Source organism: Tamandua tetradactyla, chromosome 2 (genome assembly GCF_023851605.1).
Source record: "Tamandua tetradactyla isolate mTamTet1 chromosome 2, mTamTet1.pri, whole genome shotgun sequence".
NCBI classification, from domain to species: Eukaryota; Metazoa; Chordata; class Mammalia; order Pilosa; family Myrmecophagidae; genus Tamandua; species Tamandua tetradactyla.
This window is the reverse complement of record NC_135328.1, coordinates 50,473,879-50,496,900: the sequence shown is the minus strand read 5'-3', so window position 1 is coordinate 50,496,900 and position 23,022 is coordinate 50,473,879. Positions and strand designations below refer to the sequence as shown.

The 23,022-nt window shown below is 38.7% G+C and overlaps 1 protein-coding gene across 4 annotated transcripts in view; it reads right to left on the bottom strand.

Moving 5' to 3' along the window:
* Positions 1-23,022, bottom strand: part of STXBP1 (syntaxin binding protein 1) — a 130,966-nt gene that overhangs the window by 26,488 nt on the left and 81,456 nt on the right. For all 4 annotated transcript variants that reach the window (XM_077145614.1, XM_077145597.1, XM_077145609.1 and 1 more), the window contains exons 4-12: positions 21,706-21,782; positions 18,477-18,555; positions 17,202-17,305; positions 15,322-15,470; positions 10,303-10,387; positions 9,400-9,530; positions 6,002-6,109; positions 4,909-4,969; positions 1,153-1,218 (exon numbers count right to left, since the gene is read on the bottom strand). In XM_077145614.1, the coding sequence (XP_077001729.1) occupies positions 1,153-1,218; positions 4,909-4,969; positions 6,002-6,109; positions 9,400-9,530; positions 10,303-10,387; positions 15,322-15,470; positions 17,202-17,305; positions 18,477-18,555; positions 21,706-21,782 (860 nt within the window). The remainder of the gene's footprint in view (positions 1-1,152; positions 1,219-4,908; positions 4,970-6,001; positions 6,110-9,399; positions 9,531-10,302; positions 10,388-15,321; positions 15,471-17,201; positions 17,306-18,476; positions 18,556-21,705; positions 21,783-23,022) is intronic.

Below are 23,022 nucleotides of genomic sequence, written 5' to 3'. Positions count from 1 at the left end.
AGCAGTGGAGACAACCAAAGCAATAGGTTGAGCCCTCAATCTTGGGGTTTGTTCATATGAAACTTAACCCCACAAAGGATAGGCTAAGCCTACTTAAAATTAGGCCTAAGAGTCACGCCCAAGAGAACTTCTTCTGTGGCTCAGATGTGGCCTCTCTCTCTCAGCCAGCACGTCAAGCAAACTCTTTGCCCTCCCCCTCTCTACGTGGGACATGACTCCCAGGGGTGTGGACTTTCCTGGCAATGTGGGACAGAAATCCTAGAATGAGCTGCGACTCAGCACCAAGGGATTGAGAAAACCTTCTCAACTGAAAGGAGGTAGAGAGAAATGAGACAAAATAAAGTGTCAAGGCGGAGAGATTCCAAACAGAGTTGAGAGGTTATTCTGGAGGTTATTCTTATGCATTAATTAGATATCACCTTTTTAGTTAAGGTATAACAGAGAGGCTGGAGGGAACTGCCTGAAAATGTAGAGCTGAGTTCCAATAGCCATGTTTCTTGAAGATGATTGTATAATGATATAGCTTTCACAACGTGACTGTGTGATTGTGAAAACCTTGTGTCTGATGCTTCTTTCATCTACTTTATGGACAGAGGAGTAAAACATATGGATTAAAAATAAATAAATAATAGGGAGAACAAATGTTAAAATAAATTTAGTAGATTGAAATGCTAGTGATCAATGAAAGGGGGGGTAAGGGGTATGGTATGCATGAATTTTTTTTCTGTTTTCTTTTTATTTCTTTTCTGAATTGATGCAAATGTTCTAAGAAATGGTCATCATGATGAATATACAACCTTGTGATAAAAAAAGAATGTATGTTGATTGGTTTTATTAATAAAATTTTAAAAAATAATAAAAAAAAAAGAACACTCAAGTGGCCCTATGGAGAGACCCATGTGGTAAGGAACTGAGGCCTTCTGCCAACAGCAGGGAAATAGGAGGGATAAAGGGACAAAAAGATGAGGAAGACTAAAGAAAGCGAAAAGAAAGAAGGCCTATACAAGTTTTTCACTTTTTTTTCTAATAAAAATTGAAGATGACTAAATATCTGTGAATTTCACTGAATAAATCAGTGTAGCAAGGCTTTGAGAAGCCTTTTTGAAGCTGTTTATACTCATGATTCCAAATCAATCATTCTGATCACCATACCTTGCTGAGCTCTTTCTGGTACTGGGGCATCTTCTTCAGCATCTGGGACAAGTCCCGCATAGTGGTCTGTAAGGAAATGAAAACAGATGGGCTTACTCCAATGGCACTGCCCTAATGTGGTTGTGCAAGGGTGGTGGGAACAGACAGGATAACACTGGCACCAGATTTCCCAAGTGTAAGCTCTATAGCTAAACAAGTGATTATTTCTGATGGTTAGGTTCTGGTGTCAACTTGACCATGTGATTATGCCCAGTTGTCTGGTCAGGCAAGCACTGGCCTGACCATTGTTCTGAGGATATCTCCTGGCTGGTTGATAAAACCAGAAGGCTGGTGTATTAAATCATTAGTCAGTTGATTTATGTGGCTGATTACATCTGTGATCAACTAAGGCATGTCTTCCATCCATGAGATAATCCAATCAGTTGAAGGCCCTTTTTTTGGCGTGGGCAGGTACCAGGAATCAAACCAGGTCTCCGGCAGGCAAGAATTCTGTCTGCTGAGCCACTGTCACACTGCCCACAGTTGAAGGCTTTTAAGGGAGAGATCTTTTCCCCTGCTTTTTCAGCCAGCAAGCCTCACCTGTGGAGTTTGTCCAGCCCCTTCATCAGAGCTGTGAGCTTAACAGCCTGCCCTAGGGATTTTGGACTCTTCTATTATCATGTTTTAATGAGACATCTTTATAAATCTCATATTTACAGATATCTCCTGTTGGGTTCTGTTTCTCTAAAGAACTGTGACTAATACACTATTAAACACATAATCATGGGTGTTTAGATTTCCAGGACTCAGGTTTAAAAAATTAGTCAGGCTTATGTATGTAGCAGATAAATAAAAAAGTATTCAACCTTATGTATGCAGTATATATGTAGCTTAACCTACCTATAAGTATGCCTAAGAGTTACATTTGGAGGACCTCTTTTGTTGCTCAGATGTGGTCTCTCTTCCTCTCTAACCCAACTCTGCAAGTGAAACCATTGCCCTTTCCCCTTGTATGGGACATGACACCCAGGGGTGAAAGTCTCCCCAGCAGTGTAGAAGATGACTCCCAGGGATAAGCCTGGCTCTGGCACCGTGGGATTAACAAGGCCATCCTGATCAAAAGGGGTAAAGAAGTGTTACAAATAAGATGTCAATGGTTGAGAGAGTTCAAATAGAGTCGAGAGGCTACTCTAGAGGCCGGTTTTACGCAAGCTTCTGTTAGACACTGTTATCTATCCATAGCTTGCCACACCCCAAAGCCATTCTTGCCAATTCTAAAGAACACCCAGCTCAATATATAAGATTCTATGGAGTTTCCATGCACTAAGGCAACTTTCCAGAAACCTACAACCTCCAGATGGGTCCCTTTTTTATGAGTCCCTGAAATGCAGAGAGGCCAGCCTCTCCAGGAGGTCAACTAGTTCCATCCCCCATCCCATATTATCGACAGTCCCTTCTAACATGAAGTTGGAAGAATAGGAATAGGCCAAAGACCCCCAAAGAGTGAGAGAAAGATCAAAGATGATGGTGGAGTTCTAGAAAGGGTAGGGTTTAACAAATGAGTATGATTGCTGAATCATTATATTAATATATATTTTAGTCTCTAGTATCTTACAGTAACTAGAAGTAAAAACCTAAAACTATGGAACTGTAATCCATATCAACTCTGAAATCTGTTCTATAACTAATTGTTGCGATATGCTTTGAAATTTATTGCTTTTTTGTATATTTGTTGTTTTTCACGAAAAAGAAAAAAATGTCAAAACATTATTCACTCAAATATGATTGTATTATAGGTAGGAAATTGAACTCTGAAGTTTAGCAAGTAAGTATGTTTTATATATTGAACTATAAGTTATTTCCTTCCATACATTGCTTTTCTGCACACTTAGCTCAAGCAGTGTGGCATTATGTTCACATTTCATGCCAGCAGAAAGATTACGGTTGGGTATATGAGTAGTAAATTGGAAGAAGGCTATGGAAGGCCAGAATCTGCATCCTGACAGATGGAATGGGAGGCTGTTTACTTTCTAACTGTGTGATCAACCTAATCTCATTTATTCAACAAAAATTTGTTCAATTTCTACTACTTGCCAGGTACTTTTAGGTGCTAGACATACAAAAGCCAAAAGCCAAAAGCCAAAAAAAAAAAAAAACCCTGCCTCCCAGAAGTTAGTTTAACTTCTAGACAAAGAAGCCATTACATTAAAGTGACAGTAACACCCTGCTAGGGGAGTCATGAGGTAGTATGGCTACACATAGCAGAGGCTCCTAAACTAGGGAGTCAGAGAAGGCTTCCCTGAGGAAGTGATGCCTGAGGTGAAGAACCAGGACTTAAGAAGGCAAGGTCCAGGGAGGCAAGAGGAATCTGGCCTGGCTGGAATAAGGGGAAAGTGGAACAAGACAGAGGGAAGCAGATATGAGACTGGAGAGAGGTCTATGGGGGCCTGATGACTGGGGCCTTATAAGGCATGCCCATGCAGAGGCCTTTATTGTAAGGGGAGCAGGAAGACCCGAAATGGGTTTAAGCAAGGGAATAAACCAATCGGAACTGCATTTTGGTAAATTCATTTCTCTTGACTTAGATGGGTAGGAAACTGTGCTGGTTTGAAAGTATTATGTACCCCCAAAAAAGCCATGTTTTAAACCTGATCCAATCTTGTGGGAGCAGCTGTTTTTTTTTAAATCCCTATCAGTACTGTAGGCAAGACATTTGGATTAGACAAGATGTGACACACCCAATTGTGCATGTGAGCTTTTGATTATATGGAGATGTAACTCTACCCATTCCAGATGGGTCTTGATTAGTTTACTGGAATCCTTTAAAAGAGGAAATAATTTGGAGAGAGCCAGAAATGAGAAACAACAGAAGCCTCAGAAATGACAGAAACTACACAGCACAGGTGTGTATACATGTGGAAAACAGAGACAAAGATGTCTGCAGATGCCTGGGCCCAGCAGACATCTCCATGAGATGTTAAGCAAGCCAGAACCTGGAGAGAGCCAAGGGAAGCCAAGAGATGAAAGCCAGCCCCAGAGAAGCAAAGTGAAGAACCCCACAGGAACAGAGGCTGAAAGTAATGGAGCCCAGGAGCAAGGGACCAGCAGATGCCAGCCACGTGACTTCCTAGCTGACAGAGGTGCTGCTCCCGACCCATCAGTCTTTCTTGAGTGACGGTAATCTCTTGTTGGTGCCTTAATTTGGACAATTTCACTTCCTTAGAACTGTAAACTTGTAACTTATTAAACTCCCCTTTATAAAAGCCGTTCTAGTTCTAATACATTGCATTCTAGCAGCTAGCAAATTAACAGAGCAACCTTTGATGAAAACTCTGGATAAGGAGAAACCCAGGTAAATTAAATTATGAATTTTAACTCTACCCACAAACAAACAAACAAAAAAACATTTCACAGCTCTTCTGGCTTAAATAGATCATGATCCAAAATAATGAAATACTAATCCTCAAAATAACAAAAAGAAGCTCTCTATAATATAAAAAGATAGGGACTCCAGATTTGAATCTTTAATGCAGAAGTAAAATAAAATGATGTTAAATGGTGGTTCAGTGACAGAATGCTTGCCTTCTATGCAGGAGACCTGGATTCGATTCCCAGACCATGCACCCCCCCCACCCCCCAAAAAAGAAGAAAAAATGATGTTAAATGAAGAGAGGAACATAACCTCCCTAGCCCACAAGTCCTGAACTGAGGAGCCATCCTTACCACTCCTAGAGAGTAAAAAGGAATTAGAGCATTTGAACATTATTATAGGTTTACCTTTTCTCCAGTATTCATTCTCTTGCTAGAAGAAAAATCTTTCAGAGAACGGGTGACCTCCCTGAAAACAGAAGGAGGCAGTTAAGTGTTAAAGCAACATTAAGTGCCTCTACACAGATGCTACATAAGCAGTGCAATATTCTTCCTTTAGTAATATGTGGTGAGTTTTCTTGCCAAGAAGATAAGCATTTAAAGTGATTTTCTAAGAAAAGGCAGAACTATATATAATTTCCATAATTAAAATTGTAACCTAGTGGTCTCCAAAGTGGGTGCATCAGATGATTCCAGGGGAAGATAGAAGAAAATATGAAAATATCTATTTATATTTAATAACCTCATCCTTTTCAAATTTATGTTTTTTAGTATATTGTGTACAATAAAGCATATATTCAATTAATAAATAAATTTAAATACTGGAAATGTGGGCCAACATTTTTTAAAGTTGGGTGATTAAAAAAGTTTGGCTACCACTTTTGTAAAGAACAGGACTATCCAAGGCTTTATTATTTCTCACTCTTCCTAATGAATTTCCTATGGATATCACCAACTCAATGTAGCAGACCGTATTTTTACAAAAGCAGTATCTTTATATTTTAAAGGTCTTATTATAACAATGCATTGGAATTAGAAACATCTAGAAACATTTTCAGAATAAGGTACAGTTTCCTATATATACTAGCCTTTGCTCAGAAATTTTAGGTATAACAACAGGGGAAGAAGATGAACTACCAGCTATATAAAGCAAAGTCTAATTGTATGTGATGGTGTTTGACTCTCTCAATGTAATGGAATGGTTTTAAATGTTTAGTGTTTATAAAGCATTTTGCTGAGAGAGCTTTAAATGCTTTCCATGAATACTAAAAGCAACCCTATTACAGAATGGACCTTCCAACCTCACAAAGTCGGTGTAACTCAAGCTTAGAGAACAGAAGGGATTTATCAATATTGGTTCGTATGTTGGCAACTCCACCAAGGAAAAAAATTCATCCACTGGTCACCTCAACCCAGGTTGCCCAGAGTACCCACATCATTAACAGCGACTGGGGAGAAACATTTAGCCCTTGGAGAAACCTAGAGGAAAGGGAGCTCTTACTGGGACACCTCTGCAATGTGCTTGTGGCGTAGTGTTATCCAGAGGTCGTCGTCCTCATCCAGGAGCACTTCCTTCACCCGTGCCTCTCCGATGCCACTCGTCTCATACCTAGAAAAGGGAGGTGACTCAGGTGGAGAGCGCTTACCCACAAAATTCATCTGATCCTCTTTGGTTATAAAGACAACAGCTCATGGCCCCCAGCAGACAGTTGTTCACATGAATGATTTCAGAATTAGCTACTCAACCATTTGATGTGTCACTCAGGTCTGCTGCATGAACACCAAAAGATTAAAATTCCTTAGGCAGGGAGAGACTCAAAGCTCTAATCAAAGGCAAACAACTTGAAATTTTGTTTTACAATCCTCAGGGTTGGCTAGCGTGGGTTCCACCCAAGCCATCTGGTTCAAGAAAAAAGTCAGCATATACATGAGTTTATAGTTACTTAAATGGGAAAGGCAAAGATCATATTTTTCCCTCTCTGAGAAAGGACTGGGGTACCATCCTCAGATATATGATACCTAAACAGCTTCAGCAACTACCTGGAAATGGCCCTCAGCATATTTTTACATGGGAAATCATTAACATCTAAAGGAAAACCAAGAATTAAAGGTATCAAAAGGGAGAAGTGGTGAGATTCACTTGTATTTTTAGAACCTTCATTTTTGAAGCTACTACCATTGAAATCAATACTCTATAATAAATGACATGGGACATGTTTCCATAAACAGGAAAACTGTTTTTAGAAATTGAATTTCTGATCATTGCTACCAAGAAAAAAGGTCCTTTATAATGAAGAAAACAGCATCTCTGCAAAGAAAATTTAGTAAGAAACTACTATCTATAGATTTATAATCGTATTTCATGGCCTATAATTTGGAGTTTGAAGTGTTAATAAGATACAAAAAGTAAAAAAAAAAAAAATCAACATACTAACATATCTAAGCAGAATATAAACTGAGTGGTATGAAATGTGAACTAAACACCTGAAGTTCTTATTTCTGTTCAGAAAGGGGCATGAGTTTTTGGTTCAAAATGCCATGTGATTTTTGGCTGAGCAGCAAGACTGTATCACAGAAAAGTTTATAGGCTGAGCAGCAAGACTGTATCAATGTTTATGCTGAGTGAGACTAGCCAAAAACTAAAGAACAAATACTGTATGGTCTCATTGATATGAACTGACATTAGTGAATAAACTTGGAATATATTGTTCATAACAGAGACCATCAGGAGATAGAAATAGGGTAAGATATTGGGTAATTGGAACTGAAGGGATACAGACTGTGCAACAGGACTGGATACAAAAACTCAGAAACAGACAGCACAATACTACCTAACTGTAGTATAATTATGTTAAAACACTGAATGAAGCTGCATGTGAGAATGATAGAGGGAGGAGGGCTAGGGACATAAATGAAATCAGAAAGAAAGATAGATGTTAAAGATTGAGATGGTATAATCTAGGAATGCCTAGAGTGTATAATAATAGTGAAATGTATAAGGTACAATTTTAAAAATGTTTTTGCATGAGGAAGAACAAAGGAATGTCATTGCAGGGTACTGAAAATAGATGGTAATTAATATTTTAAAATGTCACCTTCTGTGTGAGACTAAAGCAAAAAATGTTTATTTATTACAAAATTTATATTTTGACTAGTGCACTTCCTAATATAACTTATGTAGATAGTTTGATTGAATGCCATAAGTACTTGGAATCTCAGGTAGGACATGAGATTTTGCTGGTTTGTCCAGAGTGATGCCCCGATGAATCCCAGAGTGATTCGATCAGTGAGTGGAAAAGTATCTGCAAAGCCCACTTCGGGGAGTGCTGAGAACGGGGAGAAATTCAACTTCCCCAAGTTGAATTCTTGATATTCTCACAAGCAGTGTGGACAACCAAAGCTATAGGCTGAGCCCCCAGTCTTGGGGTTTGTTCATATGAAACTTAACCCCGCAAAGGATAGGTCAAGTCTACTTAAAATTTAGGCCTAAGAGTCACCCCCAAGAGAGCCTCTTTTGTTGCTCAGATGTGGCCTCTCTCTCCAGCCAACACAACGAGCAGTCTCATCACCCTACCCCTCTCTATGTGGGACATGACTCCCAGGGGTGTGTACCTTCCTGGCAATGTGGGACAGAGATCTTGGAATGAGCAGAGACTCAGCATCAAGGGATTGAGAAAAACCCTAGAATGAGCTGAGACTTAGCATCAAGGGATTGAGAAAACCTTCTCAACCAAAAGGGGGAAGAGGGAAATGAGACTAAGTGTCAATGGCTGAGAGATTCCAAACAGAGTCGAGAGGTTATCCTGGAGGTTATTCTTACGCATCAAGTAGATATCATCTTGTTATTCAAGATGTAATGGAGAGGCTGGAGGGAACTGCCTGCAAATGTAGAGCTGTGTTCCAGTAGCCATGTTTCTTGAGGATGATTGAATAATGATACAGCTGTCACAATGTGACTGTGTGATTGGGAAAACCCTGTGTCTGATGCTCCTTTTATCTACCTTGTCAACAAAGGAGCAGAACATATGGAATAAAAATAAATAATAGGGGGAACAAATGCTAAAATAAATTTAGTTTGAAATGCTAGTGATCAATGAAAGCAAGGGGTAAGGGGTATGGTAGGTATAATCCTTTTTTTTTTCCTTTCCTGTGTTCGTTTCACTTCTTTTTCTATTGTCTTTTTATTTCTTTTTCTGAATTAATGCAAATGTTCTAAGAAATGATGAATATGCAACTAAGTAATGATATTGCGAATTACTGATTATGTATGTTGTTTTATTTTATTTAATTAATAAATATATTTGGAAAAAGAAAAAAAAGAAAAACCTTGCTGCAAGGTATTTAATGGCTGAAGCTTTTTCCCAATCTGTAAAAAAAACAAAAGACTGTATCAATGTACCTGCTTTTAATGTGACTGTGAGATTGTGAAAACCTTGTGTCTGATGATCCCTTTATCTACCTTATCGACAGACAAATAAGACATATGGATTAAAAATAAATAAATAACAAGGGGAACAAATGTTACAATAAATTTAGTAGATTGAAATGCTAGTGATCAATGAAAGGGAGGCGTAAGGGGTTTGGTATGTATGAATGGTTTTCTGTTGTCCTTTTATTTCTTTTTCTGAATTGATGCAAATGTTCCAAGAAATGAGTATGATGATGAATACATAACTAAGTGATGATATTGTGAGTCACTGATTATATATCAAGAATGGAATGATCATATGGTAAGAATGTTTGTGAAGGTTGTTATGTTGAATAAATAAATAAATAAATAAAAATTAAAAAAAAAATGTACCTGCTTTTCCTAGGATTAAAAATGTCCTTTTTAAATGGGAGAGACATTTGGTTCTTTTGCAACTACAGTGACTCTGGGGTCTATAACACTATACTTACTTGTATACATCATTTTCAATAGGCAGCAGATCATAGCTCATAGCCTGAAAAGTCAATTCATGGAGTACAGGGGAACTGGGGTCGAATCCACGATCCAGGATCAGGAGCTGGGAGCGGGCTTTGTCTGGGCCCTGGGAAGGAGACAGAGAGATGCTTTCAACAAACCACACCATCCAACTCCAGCCTCTACAACTAGTGTAACTCCTCTGGTAAAATTGAGCAACAGTAAGTGAATTCTGAAGTACAACTCTACCAAAATGGTACTGAATGGTCTATTCACTACTCAACCAGAAAACCATGGAAGAATTCAAGGTTTTTATCTTATTTTGTGGGTCCTCTGAAGCAGATAGAAAACTGTGGCTAGGGTTCAAAGTGAGTTTATGTAGGAAAAGACCACCTAGGATCAGCCACAGATAGGGTAACCAGCCACCCCCGTTTGCCTGGAACTAAGAGGCCTCCTGGGACTGTTTGAAACCTGGAGAATGATGGAACATTCTGTATCTTGATTGTGGTGGAGTTTGCATAAATCTATAGATGTGATTAAATTGCATACATACACACAAACACAAATAATAAATGAAAAACTGGTGAAATCGGAATAATGTTTGTAGACTGTACTAGTATTAACATTCTGCTTGTAAACTGTACTACTGAGGGATTTCTAGCGGCACTGAAAAGCTGGGACAATCCCAGGCAAACAGACAAGTTGGTCATCTAGTTACACTGAAGATGCTCCGTGTCACCCTGCCGCCACGGGCTTTGAGCATTTCAGTATTTCACTGAAGGCCAATATGCAAGAAAGGCAGTATCCACATGCATTCTCCCAGTGGTGGCATCCAGTTGTCCCCAGGACTATTGCATAAACACAGTGGTCATTTGGCAAAACAACCAATCCAGACTCACCTCCCCCATTGTTGGGTCATCAGCTTTATAGGCATCAAGCTTGTCCTGGATTAGCTGAGCCAGCAAGGCATTGTCTTTGTATTCCCTGACAAAGGAAGGGTGTCACAGTGAAATACCCATCCACCCAATGATGATAATGACACCGATCACACCCAGGAAAGAGGGCAGGAAGGTGTACATAGGTTCAAGTGAGACGTAGATCTTATCTATATTACTTTTTTTTTTACAATGAGAATACATTAATATATTACAAGCATAGTCTAAAAGAAAAAATTAAATAAAATACTTAGCTCCATGCTTATAATGTAAAAAAATGATTTTTCACTCCCTTCCCCTTTTTTAACTATTTAAACGGAAGCAGAGAGAGTCCTTCCAGGCAGCTTCAGCTAAACAACCACACTTCAGCAGAGGATCCCAACCATTCGTCCTTTTCCCACGATCAGATGCATGAGCCTACCCACGTGATTCTCATTTCCTTCAATTCAAATTCTCTTGGGTCTCATTTTTGTTTGTAGGTATCAAACAAAAGAGAAAATCACCAAAGAGAAAAGTGAGAACTTCTGGCTTTTCCCCTGAGCTAAGCCTGATGGCATTTCCTGGACTCCACCTGACTTTATTACATGGCTGCTACCCGAAACCTGTGCTTGGTGTTCCACTGTGTGCTCAGGCAGCTCTGTAACGAGCCCCTGTCCCTCCCGCATGGCTACGCTAAGCTCCCACCACACTGTCGGGCAAAATAGCTGAGGCCCTCATTTCTTAACTCCCACAAGCCTTTGGTCAGTGAATAGCAATAACTGAGGGAGGCTGGACAATGGGACAACAATGAGGCAACAACAAGGAGGCATTTTACTAAGGCTAAAAGTTCAGGAGACAATGAAGCAATAAGGAGAAGTATAGCAAATGATCCTTGGCACCACCCTGCTCTCTCACGTCACTTCAATGCCTACAGGCAACCTTAACTCCTTCCCGAACGACCTCCAATCTTCGAATTCCTGAATCCTGCCAAATCTACCTTCTCACTCTCTTTGATTTCATCCTCGCCTTTCTATCCCTAATCCAATCCCTCTAAATCCTAATCCTATCCCTTAGTTCTGCTTGTAATGGCCCCCTGCTTAACCTCCCCACTTCTGGTTTCTCCTTATTCTGACCCTGCTTACCACTTCCATCATCATGCCCCCACATCACTGCTTTTGCTGTCCTCCCAAATCCTCCAAAGGTTTTTTACTGATAGCCAAAAAAAGGGGACAATCCCAAACGTGGCATTGGAGGACCTTCAGAAATGGGTTCATATCGCACCTTTGCTCTGCACACCTAAGGTACTGAACTATCAGTTCTCCCCAAACATGATTTGTTTTTCCAACTCCACATTGTTGCTCATACCAATAGCAAGAGCAAACTGTCCTCATAAAATGTCCTTTCTCTTCATCAGTCTATTGAAAGCCTAACATATCTGTGCTGGTTTGAAAGGATGTATGTCCCCTAGAAAAGCCATGTTTTAATCAAAATCCCATTTCACAAAGGTAGAATAATCCCTATTCAATACTGTATGTTTGAAACTGTAATCAGATCATCTCCCTGGAGGATGTAATTTAGTCAAGAGTGGTTCTTAAACTGGATTAGGTGACGACATGTCTCCACCCATTTGGGTGGGTCTTGAGGAGCTCCTGGAGTCCTATAAAAGAGGAAACATTTTGAAGAATGGGAGATTCAGAGAGAGTAGAATAACATAGCCATGAGAAGCAGAGTCCACCAGCCAGCGACCTTTGTAGATGAAGAAGGAAAATGCCTCCCGGGGAGCTTCATGAAACAGGAAGCCAGGAGAAGAAGCTAGCAGATGATGCCGTGTTCACCATGTGCCCTTCCAGATGAGAGAGAGACCCTGACTGTGTTCGCCATGTGCCCTTCCACTTGCGAAAGAAACCCTGAACTTCACTGGCCTTCTTGAACCAAGGTATCTTTCCCTGGATGCCTTAGATTGGATATTTCTATAGACTTGCTTTAATTGGGACATTTTCTGGGCCTTAGAACTATAAACCAGCAACTCATTAAATTCCTCTTTTTAAAAGCCATTCTGATTCTGGTATATTGCATTCTGGCAGCTAGCAAACTAGAACAATTTCCTTCAAGACCCAATTCAAATATCATCTTTAGTCTGAATCCATTCTTGATCCTCACAGCTTGAAGGGTTCTCTCCCTACTCTGGAACACCCAAGCTCTTGGTTTGTACTGTCCTAGGGCACTGGTGTCACAGTTATATGGTACAGCTGTTTGTATATATGTCTGATCTACCCACCCAGACCAGGGGCTTTCTAAGGGAAGGACTATATCTTTAGCTTTGTGTCCTTCCCATAACTCTGCACATGGCAAGTAAGTGAGAATGAGTGACTTTATAAAATCTAAAGAATATGTCCTTAGGAGAATCATTCTTTGACTTTGTATTTTATTTTACTCTGAAATATCTTCTGCAAAGATGATACTTGTTTTTTCTAAGGTTTGAAAGAGTTTAAAAACAGAAGGAAAATGAGGTTATGGTTACTACCTTTTTGTTACTCAACAAGTAAACACAAATGTTTCATGTTCTTTACCATAAGAGTAGGGCATGAGATTTTATGATGCCTTGATAAATCACAGAAGGATCTGAACAGTGAATAAAAAAGTATTTGCAAAGTTCCCTTGGGGGAACAGTGGGAAAGGGGGAAAATTCAACTTCTGCAAGTGGAAAATTCTTGATATTCTCACAAGGAGTGTGGACAACCAAAGCGATAGGCTGAGCCCCCAATCTTGGGGTTTGTTCATATGAAACTTAACCCCGCAAAGGATAGGCTAAGCCTACTTAAAATTAGGAGGCCTAAGAGTCACGCCCAAGTGAACCTCTTTTGTTGTTCATATGTTGCCTCTCTCTCTCAGTCAGCACAACAAGCAAACTCATGCCCTCCCTCTCTCTACATGGGACATGACTCCCAGGGGTGTGGACCTTCCTGACAACGTGGGACAGAAATCCTAGAATGAGCTGAGACTCAGCACCAAGGGATTGAGAAAACCTTCTCAACCGAAAGCGAAAGAGAGAAATGAGACAAAATAAAGTGTCAATGCTGAGAGATTCCAGAGTCAAGAGGTTATCCTGGAGGCTATTCTTACGCATTAAATAGATATCACCTTTTTTTAGTTAAGGCATAACAGAGAGGCTGGAGGGAACTGCCTGAAAATGTTGAGCTGTGTTCCAGTAGCCATGTTTCTTGAAGATGATTGTATAATGATATAGCTTTTGCAATGTGATTGTGTGATTGTGAAAACCTTGTGTCTGATGCTTCTTTCATCTACTTTACAGACAAATGAGTAAAACATATGGATTAAAAATAAATAAATAATAGGGGGAACAAATGTTATAATAAATTTAGTAGATTGAAATGCTAGTGATCAATGAAAGGGGTAAGGGGTATGGTATGCATGAATTTTTTCTGTTTTCTTTTTATTTCTTTTTCTGAATTGATGCAAATGTTCTAAGAAATGATCATGATGAATATACAACCATGTGATTAAAAAAAAGAATGTTCATATTTTTTTAAAAAAAAAATACAGGGTAAAAGATGATAGTGTATGTACTCTAGAGCTTCACTTACTGTATAAGACTAACAGCAGAGGTTTATTGTGCCTAGAATCTAAATTTTTTGCAATACACAATCAACCTGTCTGGATAGTTTATTACAATCCAAACACATGGAACCTACAATGGGAATGAGGTCTTGCAATTCTGTATAGCTTAATATAATACCTGGAGACATCCCAGACTGTGGTAGGCTGAAAATTATAAAGTATTTTATAGGTAGGTCTTGGTGGACAGAAGGAAAAATGTGGAAATATTAAATTTTCCCATCTGGGAAACCCCTGGTGTTCTCTCAAACATTAGGGACTCCCAAGAAAATAGAACAAGCCTTTGATTTTGAGGTGTGCCCTAATGAAACTCATTTCTAGAGTGGAGAAGCTAGCCTAACTATAATTATGCCCAAGAGTTGCCTCAAGGAAACCTCTTTAGTTACTCAGGTGTGGCCTCTCTCTAAGCTCAACTTTGCAACATGGGACATAACATTCAGGGTGAAAATCTCTCTGACAATGGGGGACAAGACTCCCAGGGTTGAATCTGGTCCTAGCACCAAAGGAGTAACAATGCCTATCTGACCAAAAAAGGGAAAAAAGAAATGTAAGAAAATAAGGTATCAGTGGCTGAGAGACTTCAAATGGAGTTGAGAGGCTATTCTGAAGGCTTCAGCTAGATATTGCTGATTGCCATGGTTTGCCATACCCCAACCAACATGATTTCTAGTAACCCTAAAGAACACCTAGGGGTCTAACTGAAACTCTACAAAAGCTTCATGTACTAAATTTATCCTCCAGAAACATATAACTTCCAGAGGGTTGCTAGGCCAGATAAAATCTGAAACTCAGAGGCCAGTCTTCAAGAGTATCTAATCCCATCCCCTGTCCTATATTGTTGACACCCCTTTCAACATGGGAAAGTTAGAATGAGGATAGCCCAAAGACCCCTATAGATTAGGAATAGGATCAAAGGAGAAGGAGGAGTTATAACAGAGGAGCCAGGATTTAACAAACAAGTATGACTGCTTAATCACTATAATGATACTTCTTTTAGCTTCCAGTGTTTTGGAGCAGCCAGAAGGAAAAATCTGAAACTGTGGAATGATAACTCATAACAAACTTTGAAATCTGTTCTGTAATTACTTGTTAAAATGTACCTTGAAAATTGCTTTTTTTGTATATATGTTATATTTCACAATAAAAAATATTTTAAAAGATGTTTTATGTTCTTTTCTTGCATGGATATATTCCACAGTAAAATTTTTAAAAATAACAAAAATATTAGAAGAGTAAGTGAGAGAAGCACAAATCTTGATCTGCTTGAGACAACTGCCAGAGGAATTTTAAGGCTGGAGGAGGAGCTGGGGATAGTTCCCCACTCAGTGGACAGGCTGCCAGGCAAAGCAGACTGGTGCACTGCCTTACCCCCGATACCGCACAGCTGGGTACTCCTTCAGGGTGGCACACAGAGTTGCGATCTGCTCTGCCAGGCGTTCCAGTATAGGATTCTTCATCTGAGCCTTGTGGGGACTATAGAAGCTTTGAAAAGAGTCGGCAGAGTCCAAGGAATACACCTGAGGAGGGGAAAAAGTATGGTGTTTGCACCCAGAATAGTATACTGGACTTTTCGTCAACGCTAGTAAAGAGTCTACAGAACACATTTTAATTTATTCTACAAATCTATGCTGAGTGCCTACTACCTACCAGGTACTGTGACAAACACTTGGGTACTGTTAGTGACCAAAATGGACACATATCCTTATTCTCAAGGAGCAATCTAGTAGGGGAAGGTAGATAATAAATAAAACATATAACAAAAAAATAAATTTTACAGTATATGAGAAATTGACACGTTTACGAGCAGATAACAGAGCAGGGAAAGAATGTCCATGAGGACTAGGAAGGGAGGACACTAGTCCTTATCCAGAAGGTGACATCTGAGCAAGAACTTGAAGAAGGTGAGGGAGTTTATCTCTAGCAGGGGCCTTCCACATAAGGGAACGCTGCTGCCACGCACTCCAGTGGGAAAGTGCCTAGAGCATTTGAGGAACCAAAAGGACACCAGAAAGAGAGCAGGAGAGGAAAAGATAGAGTAAGACATCACAGAGGCCAGGATAAGTTTAGTTTTCAAAATAAGGGATAAGGTAGAAACTGTGCTGTGACTATGGGCAAATAAGGGAAATTTTTATGAATTTAACAATATCCTATCTTCAGTAGCATGTTCTAAGTATTTTCCTTTTCTGCTTCTTTTTTACGGGAGAAGGGGATGTCTGGAAATTAAAAATTCTCTTTCATGTAGCTAGTCTACCTGCTATCAGTATTTTCTCAGGATCTCATTTATATAAACCATCTTGATCTTCCAGAAAACCTGAGGTTTAAAAAAATTTTATTAATTTAAAAAAATATGTAAAATATAATATGGCTAAATATGCTAAAGTTGGATTTTGTTCAATCCAGGGTGTGACAAGGCTCCTACAGAGGAAAAAAAAAATCCTGATCTCTTTAGGCCAAGTGAGAAGGGAAAGAGCTCTGTCTTTAAATTGTCACACTGTATTTTTCCACCCCTCCTTATCTACGAATAGGTCATCCCCTGGTGTCTAGAAGCTAATCTATAAAGAGCCAGTATACCACAATCATATTTTATCTCCACATAATGCATAAAAGTCTTATTGGTTTTGTTTGTTTGCTGGGGTAAACATTTAACAAAAGATATAAAATTTGTATGTTTTGTATGTTCTCTCACAATTAGTTTCACCTTTACTGGTTTAATAACTTTGTTTTTTTCCAAGGGAGAGGTTTACTGCTGTAGCACTTGGCATTTGAAGTGTTAATGGCTAATGACAAAGGCTACCATCTGTTCTTTCAGCACATGACAAGCTGAGGTTAACTCTACATAAAAACAGTCTCCTTTGCAGCAGATGGGATGTTGTCTGATCCCTTCTCCTCCTTTCCTTCCATGAGCTTTTTGGATTGGCTAATTTTTGGTGACATTTAAGGAGTCAGCCAATAGGAGCGAACGCTGTGAGCAAGAATGAAACATATACTAAGACAGGCACAATGGCAGACAAAAATTCAGAAATAACTGGAGAGTAAGATGGGGCATTGGACAGACTCCTAAGGAATACAGTTTCCATTACATAAACATCTATGTATTACTCAGCATATTCAGAATAAGATACCTACCCCTCCCTGAAACTTTTGTCTTTATTAAACCCTACCCACCCCACCTACTCTGAGAATTTGCCAGATTTCCTGATAGAATAACTAGGATGCAGAATTACTATGCACTCCCTACTCAGCCTTACCTGGGATTCATATGGGAGAAATGCAATGTTGATTTCAGTCAGAGTTTTGATAACTTTGGCTGCTCGAGATTTTACCAGCTCATTAAAGAGGGCATCTGGACAAGCTGCAAGAATGACAAAAAATGGTAGGCTTTCCTGTCCATCTGATGGTTCAAGAGTTATACATGTCAGGTGGACTCTTAATTTTATTAGGATTTTTAAAAAGCAGTCAATAAGTCCATGCTAAAATAATTATATAAAAAATACCTTTGGAAATAAAAGGAATACAAAACCACCTGTAAGTTCCTCCACATATAACAGAGGAACCAATGGCAACAGATAAAGATTTAGATAGTGAAATCCATTTTCTGATATCAAGGAAAGGAATTGAAAGAAATAAAAGATGGAGAGAGGAGAATCCTGTAAAATAAATAAACACCACACATCTAACATATTTCTGATACATAAAATAAGTAAAGAAAGATAAAATCATTGGGAAGTGTGACATAGGCATTTCTCTCCAGAACCTCTAAGGAACTCAGCGGCACAGGGCTTAGTGGTGATACCCATGATTTCTAATGACTCTCCTGGGTCAAACAAATGGTTTCAGGTTCCCAGAAATGTGTTATTGGTTTACGATTACTAATACCATCTACTGATCTTCTTGAAACTTATATTCAAATAGTATGAAATTATTTTTTGCTAAAACTTTTTCATTTCTCAGGAAATAGAAAAAAATCTTGTGGATTTTTTCCCTAACAAGAACAATGCTGGGAAAATTGTTACTGTTCACACTCTTTAGTTAGGTAGGTCTGTTTATCTCTCTTAAATCTTAACAAAGATTTACCAAGCTCCTCTAAGCAACATACCCAAAACTCCCACAAACCAAGAGAACTAATTCTAGGATAATGATGCAGTTTTTATCTGATACAAAGACCACCAGAGTGGACTGAGAAATACACTACAGTTCATAATATTATTTGGAAGAGTCTGTACAATGGAACACCAAGGCTAGCATCAGGAAAAATTTCTTAGCATTAAACCCTTTATACTTAGAAGAAGTGTTTGCGTGGTCTTTTACATCAGGAAGGACTACATGGCCTTAGCAGATTTGTACTTGTATATGCTTATTTTTGTCTCACACAATTTATTTTCTAAGGAGAAAATAAAAGATCAGGACAAAACATGGCAACAACCCATTTCTTCCCATTGATCTGACCTGATTTTGGTTCAGCCATGCTCTGCAGGAATACTAACTTAAAACAATAGAGAGGGAAATTTAAGAGTTGTACTTACAGTCAGTGAAGAACACATGAGCAGCTCGGTATTTAGCAGTAGGTGGATCCTTAAAGTCACTGATGAGAGAGTGGACAGACTGCGGAAAGGGAAAAAAAGAGGGAAATTAAGTCAACTGTAGAAGCAAGTGGGACCCATGCCTAAACTGAGCTAAATCCAAGTGGGTTTCAAGGTATTTACACAAAATAGCAGAGGATTTTTTGATGTATAAGTCTACTACTCATGTTTGGCCATAACAATGCTGAGGACTGAAAGTTAAGACTATTTCATTGTTCAGATGAACAAAGGTCTTTTTAGCTCATTCCAGAATGATAATGTAGGTTCTTGGGGAACACCACAATCCAGGTTTATAAGAAGAGAGCCATCCCTAGAATGAGCTGAGACCCAACATCAAGGGATTGAGAAAATCCTCTCGACCAAAAGGGGGAAGAGTGAAATGAGACAAAGTGTCAATGGCTGAGAGATTCCAACCAGAGTAGAGAGGTTATCCTGGAGGTTATTCTTATGCATGAAGTAGATATCACCTTATTATCTAAGAGGAAATGGAGAGGCTGGAGGGAACTGTCTGAAAATGTAGAGCTGTGTCCCAGTAGCCAAGTTTCTTGATGATGATTGTATAATGGTGTAGCTTTCACAGTGTGACTGTGTGATTGTGAAAACTGTGTCTTATGCTCCTTTTATTTACCTTGTCAACAGATGAGTAGAATGTATGGAATAAAAATAAATAATAGGGGGAACAAATGTTAAAATAAATTTAGTTTGAAATGCTAGTGATCAATGGGAGGGAGGAGTAAGGGGTATGGTGTGTATGGTTTTTTTTCTGTTTTCGTTTTATTTTTTCTGTTGTCTTTTTGTTTCTTTTTCTGAATTGATGCAAATGTTCAAAGAAATGATCAGGATGATGAGTCTGCAGCTATGTGATGATATTGTGAATTACTGATTGTATACGTAGAATGGAATGATCACATATTGGGAATGTTTGTGTTTCTTTCTGTAATTTTTTTTTTTTTTTTTTTTTTTTTAAAGGAAAGACAGAGAGAAGGAAGGAAGGATAGAAGGAAGGAAAGAAGGAAGAAAGGGAAACATTTTTAAACATTTTCTTGTTTTATTGTATTCTGTTTCTCCGTTTTTGTTACATGGGCTGGGGCCGGGAATCGAACCGAGGTCCTCCGGCATAGCAGGCAAGCACTTTGCCCGCTGAGCCACCGCGGCCCGCCCTGTAATTTTTTTAAATTAATTAAAAAATTAAAAAAAAAAAAGAAGAGAGCCATAACCCTAGTCAAAAAATCAACTAGTCTTAGGGCTTTACTAATATGAACTAATTATAAAGAGATAGGTTATCAGGAAATAAGAGAGTAGAAATTGGGAAAAAGATGCATAAGAAGTACAGAATGTTTAACCAGGTTGATTGTAGATGTTCGGAAATGGACAGCACAATGCTATGTGATGGTAGCACAACACTGTAAGTGTAATTAACAGTGCTGGGTGTGAGTACGGTTGAAAGGAGAAGGCTAGGGTCTAGAATATCACTAGAGGGAAAGCTAAAGGATAAAACCTGGGACTATATAACAGTGAAACCTAGAGTGGACAATAACTGGTTAATTGTACAAATATGAGAAAGTGCTTAAATGAACTAGAACAAACGTGTCACCATTACAATGTGTTAATAATAGAGTGATATATGGGAAAAAAGGTCAACAGTTAACAGCAACATTGTAATATTATTTCATTAATTGTAACAAAAGCATTATACCAAAGCTAAATGTCAATAATAGGGTGGTATAAGAGGTATGGGATTCTTTTTTCAGAAGAATTGAGTATGTTCTCATATTGATTGTGGAGTGAATGCATAAATATGTGATTATACCAAAAGCCAATGATTGTATACTTAGGATGGATTGTATGATGTGTGAATAAAACTGTTAAAAAAAAGAAGGGAGACAAAAGAAGAAATCAGTCAGAAATCTTCTAGGAGACTCATATTGATGAAGTTCTGTCAACTTAGTTGCATCTGAAGAAATCCGTAAGTAGGCCTATTTTCAAAAGTGAAGAAAAAGTATGGAAATTATATAGTTTACAAGAGATTTTAGATGCCTATCAACCAAAAGAAAAGGGGTGTACCTTATATAGATGCTGATTTGAATCAAATGTTTGTAAAGAAAAAAATAAATTATAAGATAAGTAAATTTGAACATTAACTGGATATCGATGAAATAAGCTTGAAAACATAAAATACCTAAATTCTTGCGGTAGACTGCTAATTAGAATAAAGTGATCTCCTACCTGGAGTACAGAGTGCAAGGGGAGAACTGGCACCACCCAGAGCCATTGTGCTGGTTTCAAAGGATGTATGTCCCCTAGATAAACCATGTTTTAATCTAAATCCCATTTCGTAAAGGCAGAATAATCCCTATTCAATACTGTATGTTTGAAACTGCAATCAGATCATCTCACTGGAGATGTGATTTAATCAAGAGTGGTTGTTAAATTGGATTAGGTGACAACATGTTTCCACCCATGTGGGTGGGTCTTGATTAGTTTCTGAAGTCCTATAAAAGAGGAAATATTTTGGAGAAAAAGAGATTTGGAGAGAGCAAGAGCAAAGAATGCTGCAGCACAATGAAGTAGAGTCCACAAGCCAGCGACCTTTGGAGATGAAGAAGGAAAATGCCTCCTGGGGAGCTTCGTGAAACAGGAAACCAGGAGAGAAAGCTAGCACTTGACGCTGTGCTCGCCATGTGCCCTTCCAGCTGAGAGAGAAACCATGACTGTGTTCGCCATGTGCCTTCTCACTTGAGAGAGAGAGACCCTGAACTTCACCGGCCTTCTTGAACCAAGATATCTTTCCCTGGATGCCTTAGATTGGACATTTCTATAGACTTGTTGTAATTGGGACATTTTCTGGGCCTTAGAACTGTAAACTAGCAACTTGTTAAATTCCCCTTTTTAAAAGCCATTCTGTTTCTGGTATATTGCATTCCGGCAGCTAGTATGCTAGAACAGCCATGGAGAGCCAACTCTGGCTTTTTGCTCAGCTGGTATATTTTAAAGAGCTCAGGACATGCTTCACTCCTCACTGTACCCTCCCCCCATTTGTGGATTGCATGTTTAAAGAGAGCAGTGTATTAAATGTGTGCTCAACCTGGAAATGCCAGACACTGCATACCATACAGACATCAAGCCAGCACTTCTAATCTCAGCCAAAGCTCTTTTCTGGTAGAGGATTTACCTTCTCAGAAGGAGTGATGAGATACACAGCCTCCAAGCTGGGGAGTGGTTCTCTGCGCTTGTTGATATCTTCCACAACTAGACAACAAAATATCAGCCCACAGAGAGATATATATATATATATATATAAGACAGTTATATAAGAAATTTAAATTTTTGTATATGAAAAGATAACTGGTAATCAAATAACTAGAAGCAATATAGACAGGCCACCTTCAAACTTGATGTGGATAGCGGGTAAAAATCTATAGAAGGGGGTAAAAAGGATCATTTACCCTTTCTTTAAAGTGACCACATTTCTTGGGAGTGAATTTCACTATTTCATAATGCTTCATATATTGGGAAATCTAAAATCTTTTCACCCTAATAATTTCCACTTCCCATTTTCAGTTTAAGTAAATTTCCTGATCTGCTCCTAGTGAAAATAGAAAATAAAACTGCATTCTGTCAAGAACAATTGTTTTCCCTTTTCTGTCAGCTTTTCTGTCCTAAATAATCTTAATTCCTTTAGAATTTCCATGTTGGAAATTTATCAACAATTGAGTAGTTTTATAATTTTTCTCATCTCAAGTGAAGCCATTCCAATGGAGCCTCTATATAATATTGCTTCTCTCAATAGTTTAAAGATTAAACATTATTTTGTTAAGCAAACCATGGGCTTTTGGTTTGTTTCTTTTAAGGTTATGCCAGATACTTTAACTGGAAAGAACAGCTTTGGGGATAATCATCCTCTTAATTGTCACCCGATAAAGCTTAGGATGTTTTATCTATGCTTGTACACACAGAGCTGCAAATGCATGTGTGCCATTCCTACGCAGGTGATTTAAGCAAATAAAAGGATCAGTGTATAAGTATCCCTTATAACATTTATAAAGACTTTCACTCCAAAGACTGCTCAAATAATATCGAAATCCTTCAACTAACTAAAATACCAGTGGCTACAGATTCATTCTACCTCCCCTAAAATATGTTTTGGTGGTTCAACATAAGGTTGCTAACTTATATTTTGCCAAGTACGGACACTTTTAAATATTCACCCTTGGGGTAGGAAGAATATGCATGCAAGTGTGGGAGAACTAAATCCTCATCTAACACAGGATAACGTCTAACTTTGTTAAATCAAGAGATAATAGTATTTATTTGGAAATAGCGAGAAGATAAGCAGAAGAAAGAGTTAAGTGGCTGCCTCTGGGGTGATGGACCATAGTGGGTAGGGAGAAGGGAATGGGGCAAGGAATTACTGTTTCTTTGTCATTACTTGTTAACTCTATTTGGCTTCCTTTTCCCTTAATCTTTGTGCATTTGTTGCTTTGATAGA